Here is a 24,647-nt window from a genome sequence, read left to right as displayed (position 1 = left end):
TATATACTATGGATGCCACCTTACAATTTCTGCTGGGAATTGTGCATGTATTTTTTGATGTCTCCTTGAAAAATTAAAATCTTAATATACTTACATTAAATGACATTTTTACTATTACTTATTTTATTCATGTAGAAAAGCATACCTATTTTCACCTGAACAGTCTTACAAAGGAAGTACATAGTACATTTAGGGTCCAATAAATACTTCCTAATATGAAACAACACAGGGTAAAAGAAAAATATATAAATATTGTCATGCAATAATGTCAGGGAAATGAAATGTAACTAAAAATGACACATTTGAGATATGGAATAATAAAACCAAAATTTTGATTTTGAGATCTAAATTGACATATAATTTTACTGACATACAATTTTATGTTATATACATAGACATTATTGAATTAGAGATATCAGTATTTTGAAAAAAAATTTTAGTTGCTTACTAAATTGAGGTATCAATTTATCATTAAACCATTTTTTAAGCACTATAAAAGTTTATATTTTCTATTATGTAATAATTATTTGATCTATTTAACAAACATTTATTGAGTGTATACTATGTGCTTGATATGTTTTATTTGATGTATCAATTATCCAGCAAAGGGATTTCCAATCTATTTTTTTAGATTCGAACTTAACAATGTCTCATGAGACTCTCTCTCCTTCAAGCTTGTCTCTTACATACTTAGATGCATACTTAGTTGCACATTATGAGTCAACCTTCAAGATTAAAGATTTTCCAAAGCTGCTAAAGATTTTATTTACTTTAATGTACCTGTGAAAGACACCAATGAATATAAAAGAAATACTGAAGGTGTTTTGTTAATGTGAGACAGAACACTGATAAGTTTTATCTTCCAACATTCTAAGGCTGTGATTAAATTAAATGTAATTGTATCATGTGCTTCTTTTTAGATGCATCGAAAGTCAAATACACTGTAACATGGGATACAAGTACATCTGACAAAGAGGCACATTTTATTACTAAACTTGGAAATGAATTAATCTAATTACTGCTGAATTGCTTGACCAACACGAAAACCTAGGAAGGTAAGTGGTTTGCACCAAAAGTCAAAAAGCAAATGAGATCATTTGTGTGTGTGTGTGTGTGTGTACATGTTTGTGTGCCCTTTTGCAGACTTATAGAGTTTCACCTGATAACCATGCACAGATCTTTTGAAGGTGGCCCAGGAGGATGGAAATGTCTCTGAGCTGGAGGGATCTTGAAGCAGTGTTGTGGCTAATGACATTTTTAAGCAACCTCCCCACCCATTTTGAGAAGTAGCCATCCATTAGAGATTTGTTTAACCCTACTCATATGCCAAGATTTGAGCAGCCTCTGATTATGGCAACCCAGCCATCTGGGATGTGTAGCTAAGCAGCCCTAGGGGCGCCTGGGTGGCGCAGTCGGTTAAGCGTCTGACTTCAGCCAGGTCACGATCTCGTGGTCCGTGAGTTCGAGCCCCGCGTCAGGCTCCGGGCTGATGGCTCGGAGCCTGGAGCCTGTTTCCGATTCTGTGTCTCCCTCTCACTCTGCCCCTCCCCCGTTCATGCTCTGTCTCTCTCTGTCCCAAAAATAAATAAACATTGAAAAAAAAAAACAAATTTTAAGCAGCCCTATCGTGCTGTTGCCTCACTGCCCAAACTCAGTCTCTGCCCCTCTGTTATGCTTAACAGCCTCTGCTTAGATTAGAAATTGCTGTCCTTACTATGATTTTTCATGTGGCCCGGAAAATGAAGAAACAACACAGAAAAGAATGTGAGACTGCAGCACAGCTCACTAAGGTATTTGTGCTTCTTGGGGTCATCTCCTATTACCCATCTTTCCTCTCCTCTGCTGTGTTGACCTCTGCAATCTTAAAGTGAAAGGGTGGTGGTGGGGGAAGGGACACAGCCTGTTGAGTCAGGTGGGCTGGGGGTTTTGGAATGAGCATTCTGTAGTCTTATAGCCCCACGGAGCGGGCATTTTCTGGGAGGTGCTGCCCTGGGTCCTTCTTAGACATGTTGGAACACATATTTGAGCAATGAAGTCTTAGCAATTTCTTCCCTGTTTCGAACTAGACCTAAAGGACCATTAGCCTTCCAAATCAGCCAGAGAAGCCTGAGGCCAGGGCTAAGATCAAAGCTGAGGCTCCGTACAGTCTCTATTTCTCTATCTCCATTAATTAAGTTGACAGACTTCTTGACCAATGTAACATTAATACAGCACAAATTTATTAAGAGCCTATTATCTGCTCCTTGCTGTTTCTATTGCTCTAGATGGTGGAGTTAAAAAAAAATGAAAAAAAATTATCTTAATTATCTCCTGGTTTAACTATCTAAAGTGTCACTAGAACCAATATTGTCCATGAGACTTAAACATCATTGAATCTAGCATCAGTGAATAAATTTTTTTCCTACATGTATGAACTTCAACTGGAGGCTTGATACCTAATGAGAACCTAGGGTGGAAAAGCTTCAAGTGTTTGTCTCTCTAGTATACATTACCCAATAGGTAACTACTTATCTTTCTATGTTTTCCTGAGAACCCCAAATCTTTACAGTTGGAAGCTCTTTATATTTGAAGCATGCAAATCTCAGTTGCTACAATGCAAGTGTCTCTGGATCATTGTACAGGAGGCAAAAACACTTATTAATACTTTAAGGCATACCCAACTGTCTCAATAAAAATTCCAATGAATTTCACCCTAATAGTCTAAATGAGGTCACTTATTTCCAAAGATTGGATTATCCTTTGATTCATCTTTTCTTGTAGGACATGATTTTTTTAAATTTCATAGATGGCCTAATTGAAACATGGGAAGATGTATAATTTGCACCCGATAGCTGCTGCTGCTGAGTTCATATATGGTACCATAGAATTCCGAAAAGTCAAGAATGGCAGGGTCTCAGAGAGTGTGGACTGACCAACATCCTTAGAGAAAGGACTTGCAATAGAGTGTTAAACTAGTATATAGAAGTTGTTCAGTAAATGTGAATTTTCTTCCACTGACAAGGTTAAGTAAGGGTAATCAAAGCAAATGCTTTCCATTTTGTGTGTGTATGTGTTACGTGCATGTGTGTGTGCCTCTATCAATAAAAATGAGTATGCAATCCAATAAGCAGATGTTTTATGTATTTATGCATTGAAACAAATTATTACTGTATGCACATTATAAAATATACCAAAATATGTGGTATGAAAAATCAGAAAAATAAACTCCTTCCAAGGAATCTAGTAATGTCTGAAGCTACATAGAAAGTTTACTTTAGATAAGATGATGAGTTGATAGGTGTTGGCAAATGGGAAAGAGAAAGCTCATTTACTAGGCATTGCATTTCCATTAAAAATTGTTAGCCATATTATATAATTTGTACATAACCAAACAGTCACAAAAACTAACATGTCCACAGTATTTTCACCATTTTACAAAGGTGGAAACTGAGGCTTGGAGGAAGTGAATTACTGGCCCAATCTTTGCTAGCATGGGTACCTTATGTAACTAGAAGTGTTTTCTCTGAAAATTAAAACAATGAATTCTTTGTTTAAATATCACCTCTCCTTGAAGTCTCAAATCTTAAAAAATCCATAGGTATGCCTTAGATCACAAAATGAGTATAATTAAGAGATGAGGACTCATAGACCTTGGAGACTGATTTAATCCTTCCCTGTTCAATAATCCATGAGACAGGGCAACATATTTGATGCGACAATCATCAGCACTTACTTATAAATAAAAGCACTTACAAATAAAAATGTCTCCCCTAGCAGGAAAGAGAAAGTTAAAGATGAATTTATGTTCATATTAATGCTGTTTTATTCCATCTATTCAGTGAAAATTATTGAAATTCTACTATGGCCTAGGAAGTATGCCAATAATGGTTCCATATTATTTCCCCTAATTTAACTAAAAGGCACATAACAAGCAATCAATAAATATTTATTAAATGAATAAATGCCATGAAGGCACAAACAGATTACACCCTGGTATTTCATTGTAGCTCCCCTTTTTGGAGAGTAGTTGTTCTAAGATCGGTCTCTTTGGATTCTGTGTATGTGGACCTGGTTTCTGAAGCATGATTAAGACTTTATAAAATGGCAGTTTTACTGCTAAGGCAATTGAACAGCCCAGGCTTTTGGTGAGGACATTATATCATAGACAACATATTCACACATAGTTCTGTTATTCCCACTCCCAAACAATACTCTATTAAATGAACTGATACCTCATTTACCTTTTCCTTAAAATACACTGATTTTAATTACCTAGATTTCTTCTTCGCTTTATTCTATACCTAAGGGGTCTAATGTCAGTTCTAGAAAAATGTACAGAAGCCATCTTGTTACAGCAAATAAGAAAGCAATTATTCCCCTTTATGTTAATTAACATAAATGCTTTGCGATTTAAAAACAACGAAAGAGTAATGGACCTATAGGGCAATTGATTCAGTATCTAATTACTGATCAGGAAAAACACCTCCACCTTAACTGTGTCAAAATTAGCATCTTTATCCTTGGCTTCCACATTCCAAAACCCATGACCATGAGGAGATTATTCCATTGCATAGTTACCTGGAAGTACATTTCTCGGCTAGTTAATTCTAGAAGAAACCATAGAAAGCTAAGATGCTCATAATCAGACATTTCATACTTTATTTTTTTCCAATGTTTACTGTTTATTTTTGAGAGAGAGAGCGAGAGAGAGAGAGCGAGAGAGAGACAGCATGAGCAGGTAAGGGACAGAGAGAGGGAGACACAGAATCTCAAGCAGGCTCCAGGCTCTGAGTTGTCAGCACACAGTCTGAGGCAGGACTCAAACTCATGAACCGTGATATTGTGACCTGATCTGAAGTCAGACACTTAACCGACTGAGCCACCCAGGCACCCCAGACATTTCACACTTTAAATACAAACTATCTTTTCTTTTCTTGTGGCCACCGTAGGAGAATAGGACTACTTGGGTTTCAGGCACATTCTTGGACCTTCTTGAGTCTCAGTTACTTAATTTGTAGAACAGAGTTAATATCTACTCCTCAGTTGGATTTAAAGGATCAAATGAGACAATATATGTGAAAAATTACATTACACTATAATAGAAAATTCAAAGTTACTTTGTTATTGATGATATAGATTATATTCTTACTCTTCAATGTATCCTCTTTCCTTTTCTGTCTGTCAGAGACCTCATGTAAAGCAAGTAATTGTGAAATTATCAGTGGGGAGTTAGGCAATAAGAAGGAAAAATATCACTTCCATGCTTTTATTTTTCTTAAATGTCCGTATTCTTTTCTTTTAAGTTTTATTTATTTGTTTTGAGAGAGACAGACAGCATGAGTGGAGGAGGGGCAGAAAGAGAGAAAGAGGAAGAGAGAGACTCCCAAGCAGGCTCCACACCATCAGCACTGAACCCAATTCTGGGCTTGATCCCGTGGACTGTGAGATCCTCACCTGAGCTAAAACCAAGAGTTGGATGTTTAACCAACTGAGCCACCCAGATGCCTCTAGCTATAAACGTGCTTCTCAAAGAGGCTAACAATTTGAAAAAGCAGAAGATCCATCATCCATAATGGCTTTAACATATTGATTATTGCAATGCAGTATCATGAAATGTGTGCCCTAAGTATTTAGGTACAACTTTCAAACAGCTAGCACAATTTGCTCACATGCAGAATTAGAATGACCTGTATTTTAAGTGTTATAATCCAGGGGGAAATTTTCTAATATGAGGAATTCTAGAAATAGTAATAATTAGGACTGAGCACTAGAACAGGAGTCAGGAGACTCACGTTCTATTCCTGACCTTACATTAACCAAAGCGTGTCTTTAGGTAACTCAGTTAACCTTTTCAAGCCGCAATTTTCTCCTCTGTGATAGAGGAATCAAACCAGATGTTCTTGGAGTGCATGATTATTAGACTTAATTCTGTAATACAACATTGCTTTAATTTTGTTTTTTAAAGAGAGGTTGCCTGAAAAAAAGCCTGTGCTGTGCATAATATTTGTAATACATTCCCAACATAAATAGTAACAACTGTGCCTTAAATGCTTTTTATTAACAAGCCAGTTTAGACAACCCAAATGCCTAAAGGAGTCTCCATGATTTGCTCACAGATTGGATCTCATTACCCTCACGTGCACTTCACTCCTACCGTCTATATTTTCTCCCAATCCCCCTTGGCCTGGCCTCTCTCTGTTTCTGTTCTCTTTTGGGGATCCCTTCTTCCAAAGAACTGCATACTCTCCTTTTCTAAGCTTTATTTCAGTTCCAACTCCTCCCTGTCACTCCATCCACAGCTGCTTGTACGGTCTCCACAGGAGACTCATGGATGTCCTCTGTGCCTTCCCAAAGGAAGCACCTTTATAGGTGGACAGATACTGTGTCATCTACACCTCCATGTCTGGATGAAATAACTTACTATGAGAAGGAGATAGCACTAACGGAGCCAAGTGTAGCAGATGAATAAAGAGAACAACTTTCTTCTACAACTCAAAGGGAACCCCAACCAGACATCTTCCAAGTACCTGCCTTCAGACACCATGAAGCTAGCCCAGGCATCACAGAGCCCAGTATCCCCATCCCATTGCATTTTCACATTTAGCCTTATCATGAGAGCAGGTGTGAGAGAGGGCGGTGTGATGGCAATGTGAGAGTGAGATGGACCAGCACTCAAATCCTGGCTGCTTCACTTCACTGCTGTGTGTCTCCAGAAATATTTAGCTCTCTGAGCTATAGTTTGCTGATTTGAAAAATAGGGATAACAGGGGTGCCTGGGTGGCTCAGTCGGTTAGGTGTCTGACTCTTGATTTTGGCTCAGGTCATGATCTCACTGTTCATGAGTTCGAGACCCATGCTGTGCTCTATGCTGACAACACAGCCTTTTTGGGACTGTCTCTCTTCCTCTCTCTCTCTCTCTCTCTGCCCCTCCCCAACTCGCTCTTTCTCTATCAAAATAAATAAACTTTGAAAAAATTAAAAATAGGGATAATAATACTTTCTTGGTACTACCTTAATACAATATTAATACTACCCTCTAGGGTACTTCTCAGTATTTTTTTAAATGTTCATTTATTTTTGAGAGAGAGAGAGAGAGAGCACAAGTGGGGGAGGGACAGAGAGAGAGCGAGACACAGAATCAAAAACAGGCTCTAGGCTCTGAGCTGTCAGCACACAGTCTGACGCAGGACCTGAACCCAGGAACCATCAGATCATGACCTGAGCCAAAGTCGAACACTTAACCGACTGAGCCACCCAGGAACCCCTAGGGTAGTTCTCAGTATTAAAGGTATCATATGGACAGGGTCTGTCACATAAAGGAGGTTTGAAGTTGATTATTTTGTTTTATTACTATTATTATTATCATTATTTTCAATCTCCTTTGAGGTTTGTAGAAGCCAAATATTTTTTTTTTCTTGTTAGAGAAAAGTAGGGCAAAGAACATTATGAGTGACTTGGCCACGGAGACACAGTAGGATGGCATTGGTGCTTAGGAATAGCACAGATTTTCCTAATAGCAGATTCTGCCTATTTCCAAATACTTGGTATTTGTGGGAATGTCCTCATTTAATCTCTCTAAAACTTAGGAATCTATTATGTTCTCCATTTCCTTCTTGTTTCTCATCAAAAGACTTTGCACGTTGTGACTCTAAAAGAGGAGGAACGATTTGTCAGCTCATCTCTGTTGGCAATGTTTGCAGTACTTTTTTGAGCAGACTCTCTCTCCATGCCATCTAGAAAAGGGAGAAACCTACAGCTACTATTTTGGTATGTGCAATGCACAAATGTGATTTTGTACTTCTTACGGATGCCAAAGTTTACGTAGAAGAAAATAAGCTAGCTATATTTCTCAGCAAGGGGATCAAATGAGTTATATAATTTTCAGATAGATCATGAGCTAGAACAGAAATCTTGTGAATTAAGGTTTGCTACAACTAAGAATCTGTGGACACTCTCCAGTGGGCAGGAAAAAAAATCAGATTAATGTTTTGTCAGGGCACGAGAATATCTGCACATGGTGTTCAGACTGACCATGGTGTTCTGACTGATACAGGGTATCTGTGCTCAAACAAAGGCTTTTGGAACTTCTCCAGGTAGGACAGCCACTGAGAAACAATGGCTTTTACTCCTGAACACATTGTCTGGTTACCAGCCCTATAGTAATTAGCCTGCATTAACAAAATCCTAAAACATACCCATTGTTAAGTACAACATTCAAACTAGTGAAAACTATCCATACAATTTCAAGTTTGCAATGTTTAAAATATTCGAATATGTAAGGCTTCAGATACTATTACTTTATGCTTAATGGAGAGAGATGATATTTTCACTCCACCTATGTTTGTGCATGACTATGTGTGTAGGTGTGTGTGTGTGTGTGTGTGTGTACAAAGAACAAGAATTTGAAACTATGTGTATCTGTAGCCCTATAAAAATATCTTTGCATGTTGGTTAAACATAGCTCTTCTATCTCCATAAAATAAACATTAGATTAATAATAAAAATGTATGTCATAAAACAGAACATTTAAATGAAAAGGATCTCTTTCCCATTTACTTATTAAGAAATATACCTTGTGGGCTTAGAAGTATTTGTCATTTGTTGCCATTACATGCTGAATGGATGTGAACCCATTTCTTTAAATAGGATGACTAATGAGAACAAAATGGTGAGTCTGAGCATAGGTACAGCCATTATGATGGCTTGCATAAAGAAAATGCATTAGGCACACACTCAGCTTTATCACATGTACTACTGGGTGATGAAGCCTGAAAGACGTTTTACTAATTCTAGGTATGCTGTGGCTGCAATTGTCATCGTAAGTGATACAACCACCAGTTGGAGAGTGCTTTGGAACTTCAAAGGTAAAGGAAACCTTTTCTTCAGTGGAACATTCTCTTTTAACCTGCTTTTCTGTTGAACCTGATAAGGCTTTGGATGTGCTTGTTTGAGAGTTCCTTTCAAGTTGAACAATGCCAAACCGAATAAACAAACTTGTTCATAAAGTGAGGTATCCTGCTGGAAATCATCATGTGTTTTTAAAGTCATCATGTAATATTCATGTATTTAGTTACCGTCAACCATAAACTCCTTTATCAGAAGACAATTGGCAGTATAAACCAAAGGTGTACAAAAAATTAATGCTCTCCAGTAATTTAATGTTTGCTTAACATTGAGTTTGGTGGTGATGTTAGAGGTTGAACACCTCAAGCCAGCACCCACGGGATATAATCTCCATGCTCTGACACTCTGCACATAGTCTGCCAGGGTCTCCACTCTTTCCCCTGTTGTGGGGACACTAGCCACTAATTAGTGAGTCAGTGTGGGGAGTATACACTGTCCATCAACCCTTTGCACCTAGAGGCAGCCTGAGCTGGGAAAGCTGGTCTGTTATCAGGAAAAACTGTCATCTTTATCAACATGTCGTTACTTTAAACTACATGTTCCGATGTTTACTAGTGGGAGACCATAGGCCGTAACTTTACCTATGTGAATATTCTTTCAACATGTTGAGAGAGACAGGTGGTGCAGTGGTTAGGAGCACGTGTTTTGAATCAACACTCAGCTCTACCTTTGACCTTGCTTTTAAACCCTGGCAAGTTGTTGAATGTCCTGAGTTTCTTCTTCTCTGAAACAGACATAATAATGGCATCTTTCTTAATGAGAACCTTTAAAAATTGAATGAGATGGTGCACGTAAAGCATTTAGCTTTCTTTATTTTTAGTATCTATTAAGTGCTTCGTAAATGGTTGCCATCATCCTTGTACAAACTGTAAATAGCACTCAGTTAGTTACTCTCTCCATTCAGACAGGTCAATTTCAGGAATGCTCTGGAATCCAAACCAGCTCTGGAAATTGGCAAAGAGGTGGCTTAAATTTTTGTCTGAAGTAACAGAGAAAGGCTTGAAATAAGTGCTTTGGGCTGATCTGTGATGGAAGATTCACTCATGTTTCCCTTTTCTATTTTAATTACTAAGGTCCTGGGAAACTATGTTGTAAAACAAAGTGTCATTATTCTAGAGCATTTTACTGACATATTAATTTGTGCTATTTATTCATCCTCCAAAGGAGATATAAAGCTCATTCTCACTGGTTTCAAAATGAGTCATTCCAAAGAAGCCTGGTAGGGCATCCTGTCAACCCCTTAAATAATTGGTGTACTAATGTCTTCTCCCATTTTCTAGAGGCTCTTTAGTGGTTCATCATGCATTGAAGTTTCAGGGAGATAATTTGCAATCCAATTTTGTGGCTCTCCCTTTGAAATCTGTTACCCCCAAGATGTAATGTCATTAATGCTCAGTCAAACTCCATGCGTAGTCTTCAAGTAATTGTTTTATAGCTTGCCTTGCTAAGGAATTTGTAGAGGGTATCTGAATAGGTCAAAGGGAATGTAATGATTTGGGGGCTATTTCCATTCACAGAAAAAAAGTAACAATTGTGAGATGTTTGTTCCTAGAGACAAACTTCATTTTCAGGTTTTGGTTTTTTGTTTGTTTTTTAGTAGGCTTCGCACCTAATGTGGGGCCTGAACTCAGGACCCTGAGATCAAGAGTGATCTCTACCAACTGAGCCAGCCAGCTGTCCCAATAGACACATTTCAAATGCATTAGTGCACACACAGACTCTTTAAAGGCATATTCTTAATTCTCTGGTTTGCATCCTCTTTCAAAGAAGTATTTTCCTTGAAGCCATACAGCCGCAATCCGTATGTAGTCAGCTTGTAGCTGACCTCAGGTGTGCTCCATCCTGGAGGTAGAACCCAGAAATGAACTGATTTCTCCTAGAACACATAAGGGGTCCAGACGTGAATGAAAGTGCTTTAAACCACAGTGGATTAGCAATGCGACAAGTGGCCTGACATGATTTAGCTTAAAGTCAGTTATCCCATTTTCTATTTATTTTCCCTTTTCATCGTGGAATCCTCTGCTGCCCACATTTTTCTTGAGAAAACTCTCTGTTATATTTCAACAAAATTGTCTAAACCATGGCCTCAAAATCCCTTGTGAAAGAGAAAGGGCAAAAATAAATGACTCAACTAATTACTTTAAATAAACAAGATATCTTTTTTTTTTCCCCCTATGGATCATGGATGAAGGAGTCACCCATCATTTTTCTGAGACTTATGCAAGTCACATACATCTTTCTGATAACTGAAACCATTTTTAAAATTTAGGACACCCAAGACAAATTTGCAAATATACTGTTCTGTACAAGAAACAATCTGACAGTGACCCTTCCCCCAAGTTTCAAGGCTGTGGCTGTCCCTCAATATAGATAAGCCTACTGTCTTATCAATACAGAGTCTACTGTCTGTACTTGGAAGTGCTAAACCTCCATATTTGGCTGAAAAGACAGCCAATGAAGGATTTTTTTTAAATTCAGCAACAGTCTTATAATTCTCTATGCAATCAGGCTTCAATTACAGAACATACATTTGTGCCTAAAACCATCTAATTTCCCTAAACCTACCCAATGCATCTCTTTTTTTACCTATGACTTAATAAACCTCTTGTTTAAAAAATGTCTTCCTAATGCAATGGACCATCGTGCATGGAATCGCTGTACCTGTCAATCTTTATAACCCTCCCATAAATTGTTCCTTTCTTAAATACTGCATTTGGGTAAGTTAGAGGTTCATTATCACTACAGCTCCATGTCAATCGCTTATCTGTAATACTGCTCAGCACAGAAAAAGTGCACATGTACAAATCATGCAAAATCAGATGATTTTAAAAATACTACAGATATATATACACACATATGTATATACATAATACATATATACACGTATATGTGTAATTTTTGTTAACCATGGAAAAGGGCCGATAGGTTGATGCCTAGGGATGCAGACCCAATTTTAGAAGCAGATGTGAGCACCATAGAAATCATAACAGGGGAACGTTTGTTTGTTTGTTTTTTAATAAAGCAATCAGTGATTCTAATGCTCTAGAAACATCCCCAGACCTCATACATTCTGAGCATGGCTGTGTGCATTTGCATTCTTAGCAAAAGCTCACAGAGTTCTAGATACGTACTTGCAGACGCAAAACACACATCCCAAAATATCGGCATCATGGCCCCTGTGGGCCGCGGACGCTATGCACACAGGCGCTACAGGAGGGCCAGGGAACTAGCCCCACATTCACTCACACAGGTATCTCTTCCCTGCAGGCCACCTAGCAGCGACACCGCTAGTGATAATCACCCCTGGCTGGCAGACACTCACAGGGACACTCGGGGGAGCTCCGGAGAAACCTAGGGGAAGGGGGAGGGTCGGGCATTTTAGGGCAGCGGCGCGCACCCCGGCACAGTGTCCGCGCCTCCAGCACCGTCCAGGACCCGAATTCGCTCCGGAGCTGCCAGCGAGATCTGCATTACGCCAAGGCGCTGCACCAACTCACCTCCACGAAATAGAAGCAGGGCAAGAGGGTCACGCTGTCCTTGATCACTTTGCCCTTTGGCCTCTCCTTCGCCGACATCCCGGCCGCCTGCCGGAGTCCGCGTCCTCCCCCGGGCGAGGTGTGCACCGCGCAGCCGAGGCGAGCTGCCTTCTCCAGCCGCAAGCGCCCGGCGCCGCTGATGTCACATTCCCCGCGGGCACCGCTGGAGCCAGCGCGTTGCATGCAGCGCCCCCGCCTCTCCCCGCCCCTCTTTGCAGCAAGAGGCTCCCTAAACCGGCAGGTCTCCTTCCTCCCCTACTCTGGCCCTCGCTCCTGGTTTTTCTCCACCTAGAGACGTCCAGCTCCCTCCCACAAGCTGTTGCTGCAATGGCTTCCCCTCCCTGCCACCCTCCCTCTGCTCTCCACCGCCCTTGCGAGGCTTCGCGCTGTCAGAGCTTGACGTCAAGAATCGGAAAAGGGGGGACGCACCCCTGGATATTGCAGTAGAGAGGATGAGGAGCTCAGACACCCACACCCGCCTGGAAAGCCCCCTGGGCCACTCGAGGAACGCTTACTTAAGGATTGCTGGAGAGCAGAAGCCCAGCTCTTGCGCACTGGCCCACGGCATCAACACAGACCTCCACCTGCGTGAAATTAAAACTTGGATCCCATACTGAAAAGTAGGCCGTGGTGGAAACTTATTGAAGGCTGGCTGCTATCAAGGAAGGACGGCATGGCCCCTTTTGAGGATTCTCTGCTTAGGAGATTCCCTGGCTCCCTGCAACAGCGACTCTTCCTGCTGATGAACACCATCACCTGTCTGGGGATGGTGAGGGTTCCCTGCAACGATGGGGCAGATGTGTGGGCATTCCCACTGAGCCCAGAGGCCAGGACATGTTCTGACCTCAGCGTCACACCTCCCCAACAAAGCCAGCATCACAGAGGCACCTCTTCAGACATCAACAATCTAAAATAAGTCCTTCACCTTGTTGGCAGTGTGCCTGGCTGGTCTCAATTTTGTGATGATTCTGACAACTTAGAAGGGTCAAGTAATACAGAGGGGGGAAACACACAGCAAATAAAAAACACTGTATTATGTAATAAGAAAGATAGCTCACTTCCATGATGATGTGCCTCTGGTCATTTCCAATATCTTATAAGTCTCTATTTGAAGCATCTGACCACCAATGCCAACATTCTCAGTCCAATTCCTATTCTCTCATGACCTCATCTGAACAGTTACTTCTCAAATGTCCCCTCCAAATACCATCACATTGGGGGGGGTAGGGTTTCAGCATAGGAATTTCGAGGGGACACAGATATTCAGTCTATAGCACACTCCAGTAGATCTTTGACAGTGTGGAGACAGTCTGATTTTCTTTTTCTTTTTTTCATTTTCTTCTGTCGGGCTTGGGTTCCAGAGCCCCACTGTACAAAACTCCATTTCCACCTCCCTATGCACCACACTTCACTTGCAGAATCCCAGCCCAAACTAAACCCAATTACCTGCCCTCACCGGAACAACTGAAGGTGGGTAGGGAAGAACACACAGCCATGTGGTCTTGTCTCACATTAGACTGATGACCACAAACTTCAAACAGGCCCTAATATCCCACAATCCTAGTATTTGTCCATAGTCTGTTCACTTTCTACTCTCCGAGGAACAACTCACACCTTCTCCTCTTTATTCAAATCTTGTCATTCTCAGCTCACGACTTAACTCGTTTCACTCAGAAGGCAGAAGTAATCAGAAGAGAGCTGTGTTATCTTCCGAAGCTGATGAATTTCCCCATCCCTCACCCTCCACAACTACAACCATCTTTTTCCTGGACTGGCACAACAGCCTCTTAACTGTTCTACCAGCTTCTACTCTTGCTAGCCCTATGTCCTACAAATCATTTCCTTTACAGGAGCTGGAATGATCTTTTGAAAAGTAAATCCAATTGTGTCATTCTTCTGCCCAAACCCTCTAAGAACTCTCCATCACACCCAGGAGAAAAATCTACATTCCTCACATTTTTCTTAAAGCCCTATCCAGGGGCCCTGCCTGATTCATGGACCTTACTGATGTTGCTTTATGCCTTAATGGTCTGATAGTCCCAGTCTAGCTTTGTACTCCCTCAGGGACTTTGCACTTCCTGTTTCTTCATCCAGGAATGCTCTTCTGTCAACGCTGTGTGGTTTAACCTCTTACTTAATTCATACCTTTGCCCAAATTTAAACTCCTTAGGACTACTCACTCCACCTATATAGCACTAATCACCTCAGGCCTCCATTACTCTTTATCCTTACTCATTATGTTGTTTTTCTTCATAGGACTTACTACTATCTGATAGTTTAGCAAGTATTTATTCATCAATTTTTATTGACTTTATCTCCCACTAGAGTGTAAGCTCTAAAAGATTAATATGTCCTGTCTGGTAACTGGAATTGTGCCTGGCAAATAACTGTTCAGTAAATATTTGTTGAAGGAATGCATGAACCAATTAAATTAAATGATGGAGGTGAGTGGGGGTATGGTGAAAAGAAATAAACAATGCATATGAAACCATCTAACATGGTTTCATCCACATACTAAATGTTCAATAATTGTTAGTTGATCCTGTTTACCAGTCATCTTGCTATTAATCAGTGACTATACTTCTCATTACTAGCAAAATTCTCCTGCATGTGTTTTCTGTTTTCAACTTTCTTAGTACCTCAACAGAATTTGCAATTTGTGGTGGCGGTAAAAAATAAGTTGGAAGATTTTTTAATTTATCATCCTGGAAACTCAGCTCTTCTATATAAAGAGGAGGTAAAACAGAAGGCTAAAACGATAGCCCCCTATTTTTATTAGCCAAGAACTGAAAGTGTGTGAGAAAATATCAGAGATGCATGCTGACCACACCTCAATAATTCAATAAATTATTGAAACATTAGGAAGGTGCTTTCCTTCTCCTCTAGGTGGTCGGACCAGCTTGATCTGACCACATGGTATAGGATCAGGAAATGCTTCAGAATTCAAAGCCAATTCCTATTGTAAATCCTTTATCCCTCCCTTGACCAGATGCTCTTTTCTTCTATCCCACTTCTTTTAAAATATTTTCTTTCCCCTCTAAAATCATTTCGCAAAACAATCCAGCTACCTCATACAATCCCTCAAATACTAAACACAATAATAATTTTACATTGAAGTAAGAGTGTGATGTATTTTTTTTAAATGTCTTTTACGTACTTTAACTTTTGATGTTGAAAACAATGCAGTGAACAAGACAAATTCTTTTATAGAATAATCTTGTAGAGAGGATTCAGAGATGGAAAACATTAAGTAGTAAAAGGTCGAACCAGAAGAAAATGAGATTTGGAGTCAGAGACCTGAGCTCAAGTCCAGGATTTATAGTTGAAGTCTGCTCTCAAGCAAGTCACTCCAAGTTTCAGTTTCCTAATACATAAAATGAGAGATGTGTTGGTGCCACCTGACAGCAGCACTTGGGAGCTCAAATGTGACAATATATGTGAGAGCACTTGGGATGTTATCAAACTGGTCCATCCATTCATCTGTCCATCCATTCAACCTACAAATATTGATTGACCCCTCCCCACCACTATGCAAGAGGCACTTTTCTTCCTGGATACCCACTGGATAAAATAATAGAATACGGTTCCTGCCCTCAAAGAAACCAGAGTCTAATGCACGTGAAAAGGGAGAAGACACAGGATAATAAATTCGCCATAACAATAGAAAGCACTAACATGATGCTCACTACAGACAAGTCACTGTTAAAAATGCTTTGCACCTTTTACCTCATTTAAAGCTTACAACATCTTTAAGAACTGGATACCATTGTGTCATATTTTTCGGTTATAAGACCTGAGACTCAGAGAGGTTAGCTGTTATATTTAAGGGCAATGACTGAAATTAGCTGAGTTTTTGAACCCAGTAGATTGCCCCAAGCTCTGTGATCTTAAGGGCCACACACTCTGCCTCTGGTAAGAAGCATATAATTACCTCTTGTGATGTACACTACTGAAGAAACAATTAGGGTGCGGTTGTAATTACTATGGAGAAACTTCTTAAGTGTGTGGCCAAGGAAGGCTTTGGGAAGAGTGGACCTTGGAGCCACTTCCAGCATTGAGGCTACTAGAGGTGATCGGACCTCCAGCTACTAGAGGACAATCCTGAACTAAAGAATGCTCTATTCCACATTCACCATGTACGTCCATATTTGGGCCAAGTGCAGAACTTGTGTGTTGAATGTTGCTAGTTGTAAGTCTTCATGATAATGGCGGCATTAAAAACAATTTAACATGCCTCACAGAACTTGAATATTTTTCATTGGAAATCCTATTTCAGTGCATTCAGATGAAAAACGGCACCCATTGAACATGCAGCACTCTGACATTTCACAAGACAGAGTACTTCACGGCACAAATAACCTGGAAAAAAGTATGCCTGAAAATGCATTTGACATGATTATTAAAACTGTCAGACTCCTGAGATAAGAAAGAAGTAGTTTTCCTATGTGTTGGTTTTGGGTGCTCACAGCCAAATACAAACTCTTTTTCAGCTCTTTGGCAAGTATTCATCCTTGGGATATTTGTCTGACATTTATCTTTAAGGTTGAAAAAAAGTATATTTTATTTAGTAATGTATTTCTCAGACACCAGCCCACTTCATAGCATTTTCAGGAGACAATGTAAGATATTATTTCATTTTTCTAAAGGAGACAAGGTTAAAAGAACTGAATGTATGAAGAAGAAAAAGAAGCAAAATGAGGAAAGTTCTGACAGATGGTAAAGTGATGTTCTAATTCTGGCCTCATCATTGATTGAAGAGAACATCTTACCTCAGGGACTTGGTTTCCTCACCTAAAGAGAGAGTCAGAATGGTAAAATGAACATCTAACAAACATCTTATTTGTCCAAGACCCATTGTTCCTTCTTGTGATAGTATCTTGAATTTTCATGAAGAACTGTCAACTCCTGCAGTCAAAGCTGTAATTTAGGTGTTCAGTCCTCTCCAGGTCAACTAGGGGAGTGGGGATGGGGCGCCAAGTGAAAACAAATGGAATAAATTCCCCAAGAATTGGAATTTTGAAGGGAGTGATTGCAAGATGGAAAACTCTTGATGTTCATTCATGGCAGCTGCAGAGAGAACAGCAATTTCTTTTGGTCTTTCAATTCTCAGAAGTGACATGTTCTTTTCCTTTGAGAAGTATGACTTTCTTCTTTCTTCTGTTTCTTTGAAAATTTCCCATATCCTTTAAAATAAATTCTTGCCTCTGTCTCTCTCCCTCATCCCCTCTCTCTTTCTTTCATAAATTTAGCCAGAGTCCACGTCTGTGGCTGCAACCAAAAACCCCTAAATAATACAAAGGGATCACAAGACACTTATTAACTTAAGGATTAACTTAAGAACTTAAAAAATAACACCTAACAGTATTCTCTGGCAGGAGATAATTTGTAATTGGGTTTTACATTTTCTACTATCAATGACTTTTGCCCACCATGGTCCCTTGTGGTTCCCTACCAGGGCATGATTAAAGGTGACTTACCCAGTTCTAGTGAGTCCCATTCCACAGGAATATACATTTGCTCTGAGAGTAGTGGTAATCCCAAGATATCCCATAGTGGTGACAGCAGGAACCAAACAAAAAGTTGCATTGTGGAGCTTTGCTATGGGTGTGCATTGACATACTGATGTGTTGAGAATGGGTTACAACTACCCCCCAAAATACTTATATTTTAGGGGTATGGCAGGGTCTGTGCAAGTCCTTCAGTGCACGTTGCTTCTGTTTGTAAGCATTCTGGTTAGGGTGGAGCATCATATAACAGCATGCCCAGAGAGCTGCAAGCCATCAGAAATCGATGTTCCACCCCAATGCACTAAACATGGCCAAGAACTGGAAACCAACTGGACATGCCATCCAGACAGTCAGTGGCAGAGCATGTGAGCCACAGACTTTCTCACCCCAACGTAACTTTCATGGGGTGAAAATGCCGTAAACACACACATACACATTTTGGAAATAAGAGCACCATTTTTGTTTTGACATATTTGATATAAACATTTTAATTGGATTTAAAATATCCAAGCGATCACAAGAAGGGTGCCTGGGTGGCTCAGTTAGTTAAGCATCCTACCCTTGATTTCAGCTCATGGTTCGTGAGATCAAGCCCCTCTTCAGACTCAGTGCTGACAGCACAGAGCCTGCTTAGGATTCTATCTCTCCCCCTTTCTCTGCCCCTTCCCCACTTGTGTTCACGCTCTCTCTCAAAAATAAATAAATAAGCTTTAAAAAAGTGACCACAAGTAGTTTAGACGTTACTTTGGTCAATGAAAGCAGAGTTGTTGGATTTGTCCAATCTAATTTCAAAGGTTGTTATATTTTCAATGCTTGTAAAGAAATGATTTTAGATTTGTAACAGCTACTTGTGCAAAGATTTTCTTCAGTGGTAACTATCACAAAGTTAGAGAGATCAAAATTAAAAATTTTGATCAGAAAATGTATGTATCCATTCCCTGTTACAAAAATCATATTTTTGGAAGTAAGCTCAAGTTTCTCATTAAAAAAATTGAATAGATTTTATTTGGAATTTTTATATTTAATGTATTCCCCTAAAATTTGATTTGTCTTCATGATTACACACTGTAAAAATATAATTAATTTTTCCCACTAAGTTTTCTATAGCTGCACTTAATTTTCTTTTACTTTATCATACTGTGCTGTATTAATACATTATTTTATGTATGAAAAGGTTGAGAAATACATGAACATAAATTGACTATTCCTTTTCTTTCAGTGTCACACTGGGTAAAAGGTTTTCTACTATCTTACTGGTAAGTAACAAGCAACAACTAATTAAAGTATAAGATAGAGCCAACAACTCAATATAAAAATCTTGCCATCATCTTGGATTTATTCATGCCTTTCATCCCTTACATTTAGTCTCCAAATCCTTTTGAATTTCCAGTGAAAATTTGTTCTTTCATATTTGTGTCTTCCCTATTTCTATTGGCATCAATTAATGCCTGGTTTCCTGCAAAAGTTTGCTGTGTCCCCCAAGCTCTTTTTGCCATACAACACCCCTCTAAATAAATGATCTACCTTTGTTGAACAGCCTCATTTCCCCCTCTGCAGACTGTGTCCTCTCTTCTGATGAACTTGTTTGAGCCATACTTGGACCATGTTCACTCTGCCTCTGAACCCTCTCACATGCTGTTCCCATCTCCTGGAATACACATACATCTCACATGCTCTTCTAGACCTCTGTCTGAACAACAGTGGACCTTATTTTGTACTGCACAATGTAGCACTGGATTATGACCTTGATTATTTTATTTGATATATTTTAATCTAATATTGTATTCCCACCTGTAGGGGTGAATTGGGGGAATGACATATGTCATATTTCTTCTATCCATCCTCTCCATTACATTTCTGATCTCACTATTTTGTTCAATTCTTAATGAAGAATTATTTCTATGATGTTATAATAGCTTCTGGGTCAATTTCCCTGGCTTTGTATCTTCATTTTATCATCAACTATTCATTTTTTTAAATTAATAAAATGTTTATTTATTTATTTTGAGAGAGAGATAGAGATAGAGATAGAGAGCAAGCAGAGAGGGTGCCAAGGGAGAGGGAGAGGGTGAATCCCAAGCAGGCTTTGCACTGTCAGCATTGAGCCCAATACCAGACTTGAACCCACAATCCGTGAGATCATGATCTGAACCGAAACCAAGAGTTGGATGCTTAACTGGCTAAGCCACCCAGGAGCCCCTATGATCAACTCTTTAATTTTGATTTTAATTTTATTTCTCCCAAAGTGCAATTTTGATCATGTCACTTATTTGCTTAAAAACGCTCCAATGTTCTCCAGTCTCTTGGCTGGCATTTAAGGGCTTCTTTGGTCTGGCCTCCACCAATCTTTCTGTCTAAGCCACCACTGTCCCCTGTGTAGACCCAACATACAATCCTTGGTATAGTGTTTTGTACATTTCAAGACTTTAGTGAATACTTTTTGAATAAGTGAATTCCATAATTTTTATTCTCCCCTACAGTGATTGGTATAACCCTGGAACAATAAAGATTCTGAGTAAGTGCTTTCATCAATTTAGGCTTTTATGATTTATGATCCTGCTGGGATAAGCACACACTCTCTCTCCTTTCTCTTCTCTCTCAACACTTTCAGCACATTGGCAATTTTCACAAGAAGTGTGAAAAGTGTCTGACACACAAATAAGAATCTATTTTAATTAGTCCAGAATGACTCCTGTTTTCTCAATCCTTCTGTAATAACCCTTTGATTGCATACATTTTTTATAATAATTAGTCCAACATGAGAATTTTGAGCCTCCCTCTGGAGCTACGGAGAAATGTGCTCCAATCAAGCAGATCTGCATCCTCTGATTTCTTCCCAGTGTGTAGCCAACCATGCACTCTTGTAAATACTGCATCTGAAATTCTCCTAAATTCTACTGAAGACTCACTTTCCCTGTGAAGTTTTCTAGCCTTGTCTCTAGGCTTTAGCAGCTCCAAAAATTTTCTAGAATCCAAATGTTAGTGGTCTTTTTTTTTCTCTGAGCACTGGTGCACTTAAGTGCCTCTTGAATGTATCTTTCCATCTATCTTGGTTTCCTTGGCTGTTCAACTCCTCTGTGGACTGGGAATTTCATTTTATTTGTCATAAGAAACTAAAAGTTTTCTCTGTTCCCTCTTAATTTGAATGTTATGATATAATCATTATGGTTTTTTTTATTGAGGTGTAATTGACATATAACATTAGATTAGTTTCAGGTATACAATGTAATGATTCGATATTCATATGCGTTCCAAAGCAATCACTGCAATAATTCTAATTAACATCCATCCCTATACATAATTAATTTTTTTCTTGATGAAGAATCTTAAAATCTACTCCTTAGCAACTTTCAAATATGCAATATTTCAAATATTCCATCCAGTATTATTAACTACAGTCACCACACTTATGTTTTATAAACAATTATAAGAAAAATTAGGACAGCAGTTCAAAAGATTTTAGAAAAAATTATTAAAAGACATGGGAACCAATGTAAGATGATGTAAAGCAGTGGTTCTTAACTTTTGCTGCCACTCACACCCCTTTTACCCTTACAGTGTGCTCTCGAACACTTATGAAAAGAGCGAAAGCAATGGAGTTCTTAAAATTAAGATGTTGCATAACTTTAAACTAAAACAAATAGAATTACAGTTTAATTTCAAAGTAATATATAAACTACATGAAAATTATATACTTAAAATAATTTTTACCCCTTTAGTTAATTACATCTTTGATAAAAATTTGTTCATTAGTAATTGGAAAATAGGTATATTAATTCTGGACTTTGTTCTGGTGTACAAAATTAATGCAAAGTTGATTTCACACAGGTATGGAGTCACAAGTGACAGATCTTTGCAAATGTGGAGATGGTTCTCATAAACTCTAGAATCCTTAGATTCATTGGTTCACCCTTTAGATTGAATTATATAAGTTATTGATTTGTAATTGAGTAAACTATTATTTCATCAATTGTTTGTCTTTTGTAGATCTCAGGCATTGGAAACATCTGGTTCTTTGGTTTACATCCATCCCTTCCTCTGTGGTAGGACCTCTTCTCCAAATACAAGCCAATATGTTGTCCTGAGGCATGGAGGCATTTACTGTCACAGAATTCACCACATATTGGTTATGGAGTGAGCACATGACTGAAGTGAGTCCTACCATGTATGATACCCTATGGTCTGCCAGTGGATATTTGCCCAGAGATGGTCATAAAACCAACAGGAGCCTATCAGAGTACCCTCCCAGGGGCTTTCTAACTAGAGTCAGAGGGAAATGTTCCCTTTCACCCCTTTTTGGTAGCAAGGCTGTGACAGTGTAAGTCCCAAGCTTCCCATGGTCCTGTTCCTTCTGCCAAATGAAGAAAGTCTCCTAGTAGTAGAAGAGAATAAAGTTGACATGAAGGGAGAAGAAGATACAAAAGATACAGATTCCTGAGAGTTTTGAGTTCTTGAACTCAATGGCCACAAAGACAGCTGCAACACAAGCTTCTCTGAGATTCAGCTATGTGAGTTGATAATCACCTCCTTTCCAAGCCACTTGTGCCTGTTGCTTTTCTTTGAGTTCCTGTCACTTATAACCCAAAGTTTCTGTGTAATACACACTCTGTAAGATTGATACTAATGATATTGTAAGAGCATTTCTCTGGAAATAAAGTATGAGGTGTTACTAGTCAGTGTCTAATTGATTTCCAGCCATAATCCTACCATGCCATCATCCTGAAATGTATCCTAGTATACTACAAATTAAACCTCAACACAAGTTGTTTACCACTGCATAATTTGCTGCCACCCACAATTTTCAGGAAGAAGTGATGACAAAGGTGTCCATGAACCCCTCATATACAGTGATTGTGGAGCTTCTCTATTTGCAACTATGCACATCTTGTCTATGTACACGACTCACTGGGGTTAACTAGGATTGACAAATATTGATTTGTGAACTTCAGATCATGTGATGGACCAGCACATGTGAGATGATGATAGAATAAAGTACGGGGTACTGACAATTTAAAAGAATCGAGATATGCAGTATTGGTCTAATTTGCATTTTAGATAACTTAGCTTCCATTCAATTTAGAAAGTCTAGCTCTTCCAGGAAAAGCTTCTTGCATCCCAAGAAAATGATCTCACACCTGAATAAGAGCTTCTTTTAAACAGGGCTAAATTTTCCTTTCGTAAAGCGAAACTGCATATTTATTCTATAGGAGAAGAAAGAAGTCACCTTGGAGCAGATCTCTGCTTTGAAAAGGGTTGGCATAGGGAAATGTAAATTGAATAGGACTCACTATCCTTAGAGAAGGGTATCATACTTTTGTTGCCAGGGGACTACTTTTCTGTTTTCTTTGATATGTTGACAGATGAATCAGTTTTATAAAAAGCTAGGGTCTTTGTGGAAGAAAAGACCCAGACTCTGACCCCAATTTAACAATTAAGGGTGAAAAAAAATCAAAAGGGCAACTCTCAAGGTGACCTATGGTGTCCCTAAATAAGAGATCTTCTGGCAGGAGGAGACATAAAGACTCTCAAGAGGAACTCGCCAGAAGGAAAAGTATTTCTGGTTTCATGACCCGAATCTAGAATGATAGGACCCAAGAATTGTTAAGGAAGAGCTAGTTCTGGAGGGATATGTAACTAAGTTTGGAAGTCCCTCTGGACTTGGCCCTGGCATGGTGCTGTGCTTTGAGAACAGTGGATGTGTGTAGGATTGTGAAATGAGAAAACTCTTGCTTAGTCTCCAAGTGGGCAATGCTGCAGACTGTGCAGGATTCCAAGTCACCATGAGAATCTCATAGGCCTGGGGCTAACTTGCATGGGATTGTGGAGGACCAAGATCTGGCAGCAAACGGAGCCAGGATGCCACAGAGAAAGGTAAGGCTTTTGGTTCTCTGTCTTCCAGCATTGTTCCTTCAAACAACAAGTTAGCTCCTGGGGTCCTGGAACCCTCTTCAGCAGGAGTTGGTGAGCCACCATCTCACAGGCCAAATCCAGCCTGGTTTTATAAATAGTGTTACTTGATTCGTGGGTTGGAGGTCCGTATCAGGCTCTGTGCTGACAGTGTGGAGCCTGCTTGGGATTCTCTCTCCTTGTCTCTCTGCCCCTCCCCAACTCATGCTGTCTCTAAATAAATAAATAAATAAATAAACTTTAAAAAATAATATAAATAGTGTTACTGAAACACAACCACACACAGCCTTTCTGTGTTGTCTATGCCTGTTTTGATATTGCAGTGGCAGAGTCGAGTAGCTGTGACACAAGATTATGTAGCTCACAAAATATAAAATATTCTCTTGGGTTCTTAATGGAATGCAGTGCTGACCCCTGATATTCAACAGCTTTCAGAATTTCCCTTCACCCCATCTATCCTAATTCTCACTAATTCTAAATTTTAGTTTGACTTTACTCTGAACCCACGTGGTTGATCTTACTGTCTCCAGAATAAACAGTGACATTTTCCGGCATATACCATTTCTCACCAATCGCTGTCATGGCAGAGTTCTTAAACAACCCACTATCCCACTGAAATATCTAGTCTTGACTCTTTAATGTCATATCTGTGGATGTGAATTCACAGAGCACAGTGAATTTGTGACATGACTTCATATACACAGGAATAATGCAGACAGAACGATGTATAGTTTATTTTTCACGAAAGATTTGACAGAAATTAAAAATATTCCTTAATATGCCATAAAATACAGTAGAGAGAATTTTAATGTAA

The 24,647-nt window shown here is 39.2% G+C and overlaps 1 protein-coding gene across 1 annotated transcript in view; it reads right to left on the bottom strand.

Moving 5' to 3' along the window:
• Window positions 1-12,750, bottom strand: part of PLPPR4 (phospholipid phosphatase related 4) — a 42,652-nt gene extending 29,902 nt beyond the window's left edge. The window contains exon 1 of the mRNA XM_030327588.1: window positions 12,381-12,750. Within this exon, the coding sequence (XP_030183448.1) occupies window positions 12,381-12,602 (222 nt within the window). The 5' untranslated portion in view covers window positions 12,603-12,750. The remainder of the gene's footprint in view (window positions 1-12,380) is intronic.
• Window positions 12,751-24,647: the final 11,897 nt, after the last annotated feature.

The sequence above is a fragment of the Lynx canadensis genome, chromosome C1, assembly GCF_007474595.2.
Source record: "Lynx canadensis isolate LIC74 chromosome C1, mLynCan4.pri.v2, whole genome shotgun sequence".
NCBI lineage: Eukaryota > Metazoa > Chordata > Mammalia > Carnivora > Felidae > Lynx > Lynx canadensis.
The sequence above is the reverse complement of the archived record's forward strand: the minus strand, read 5'-3'. Positions and strand labels throughout refer to the sequence as shown.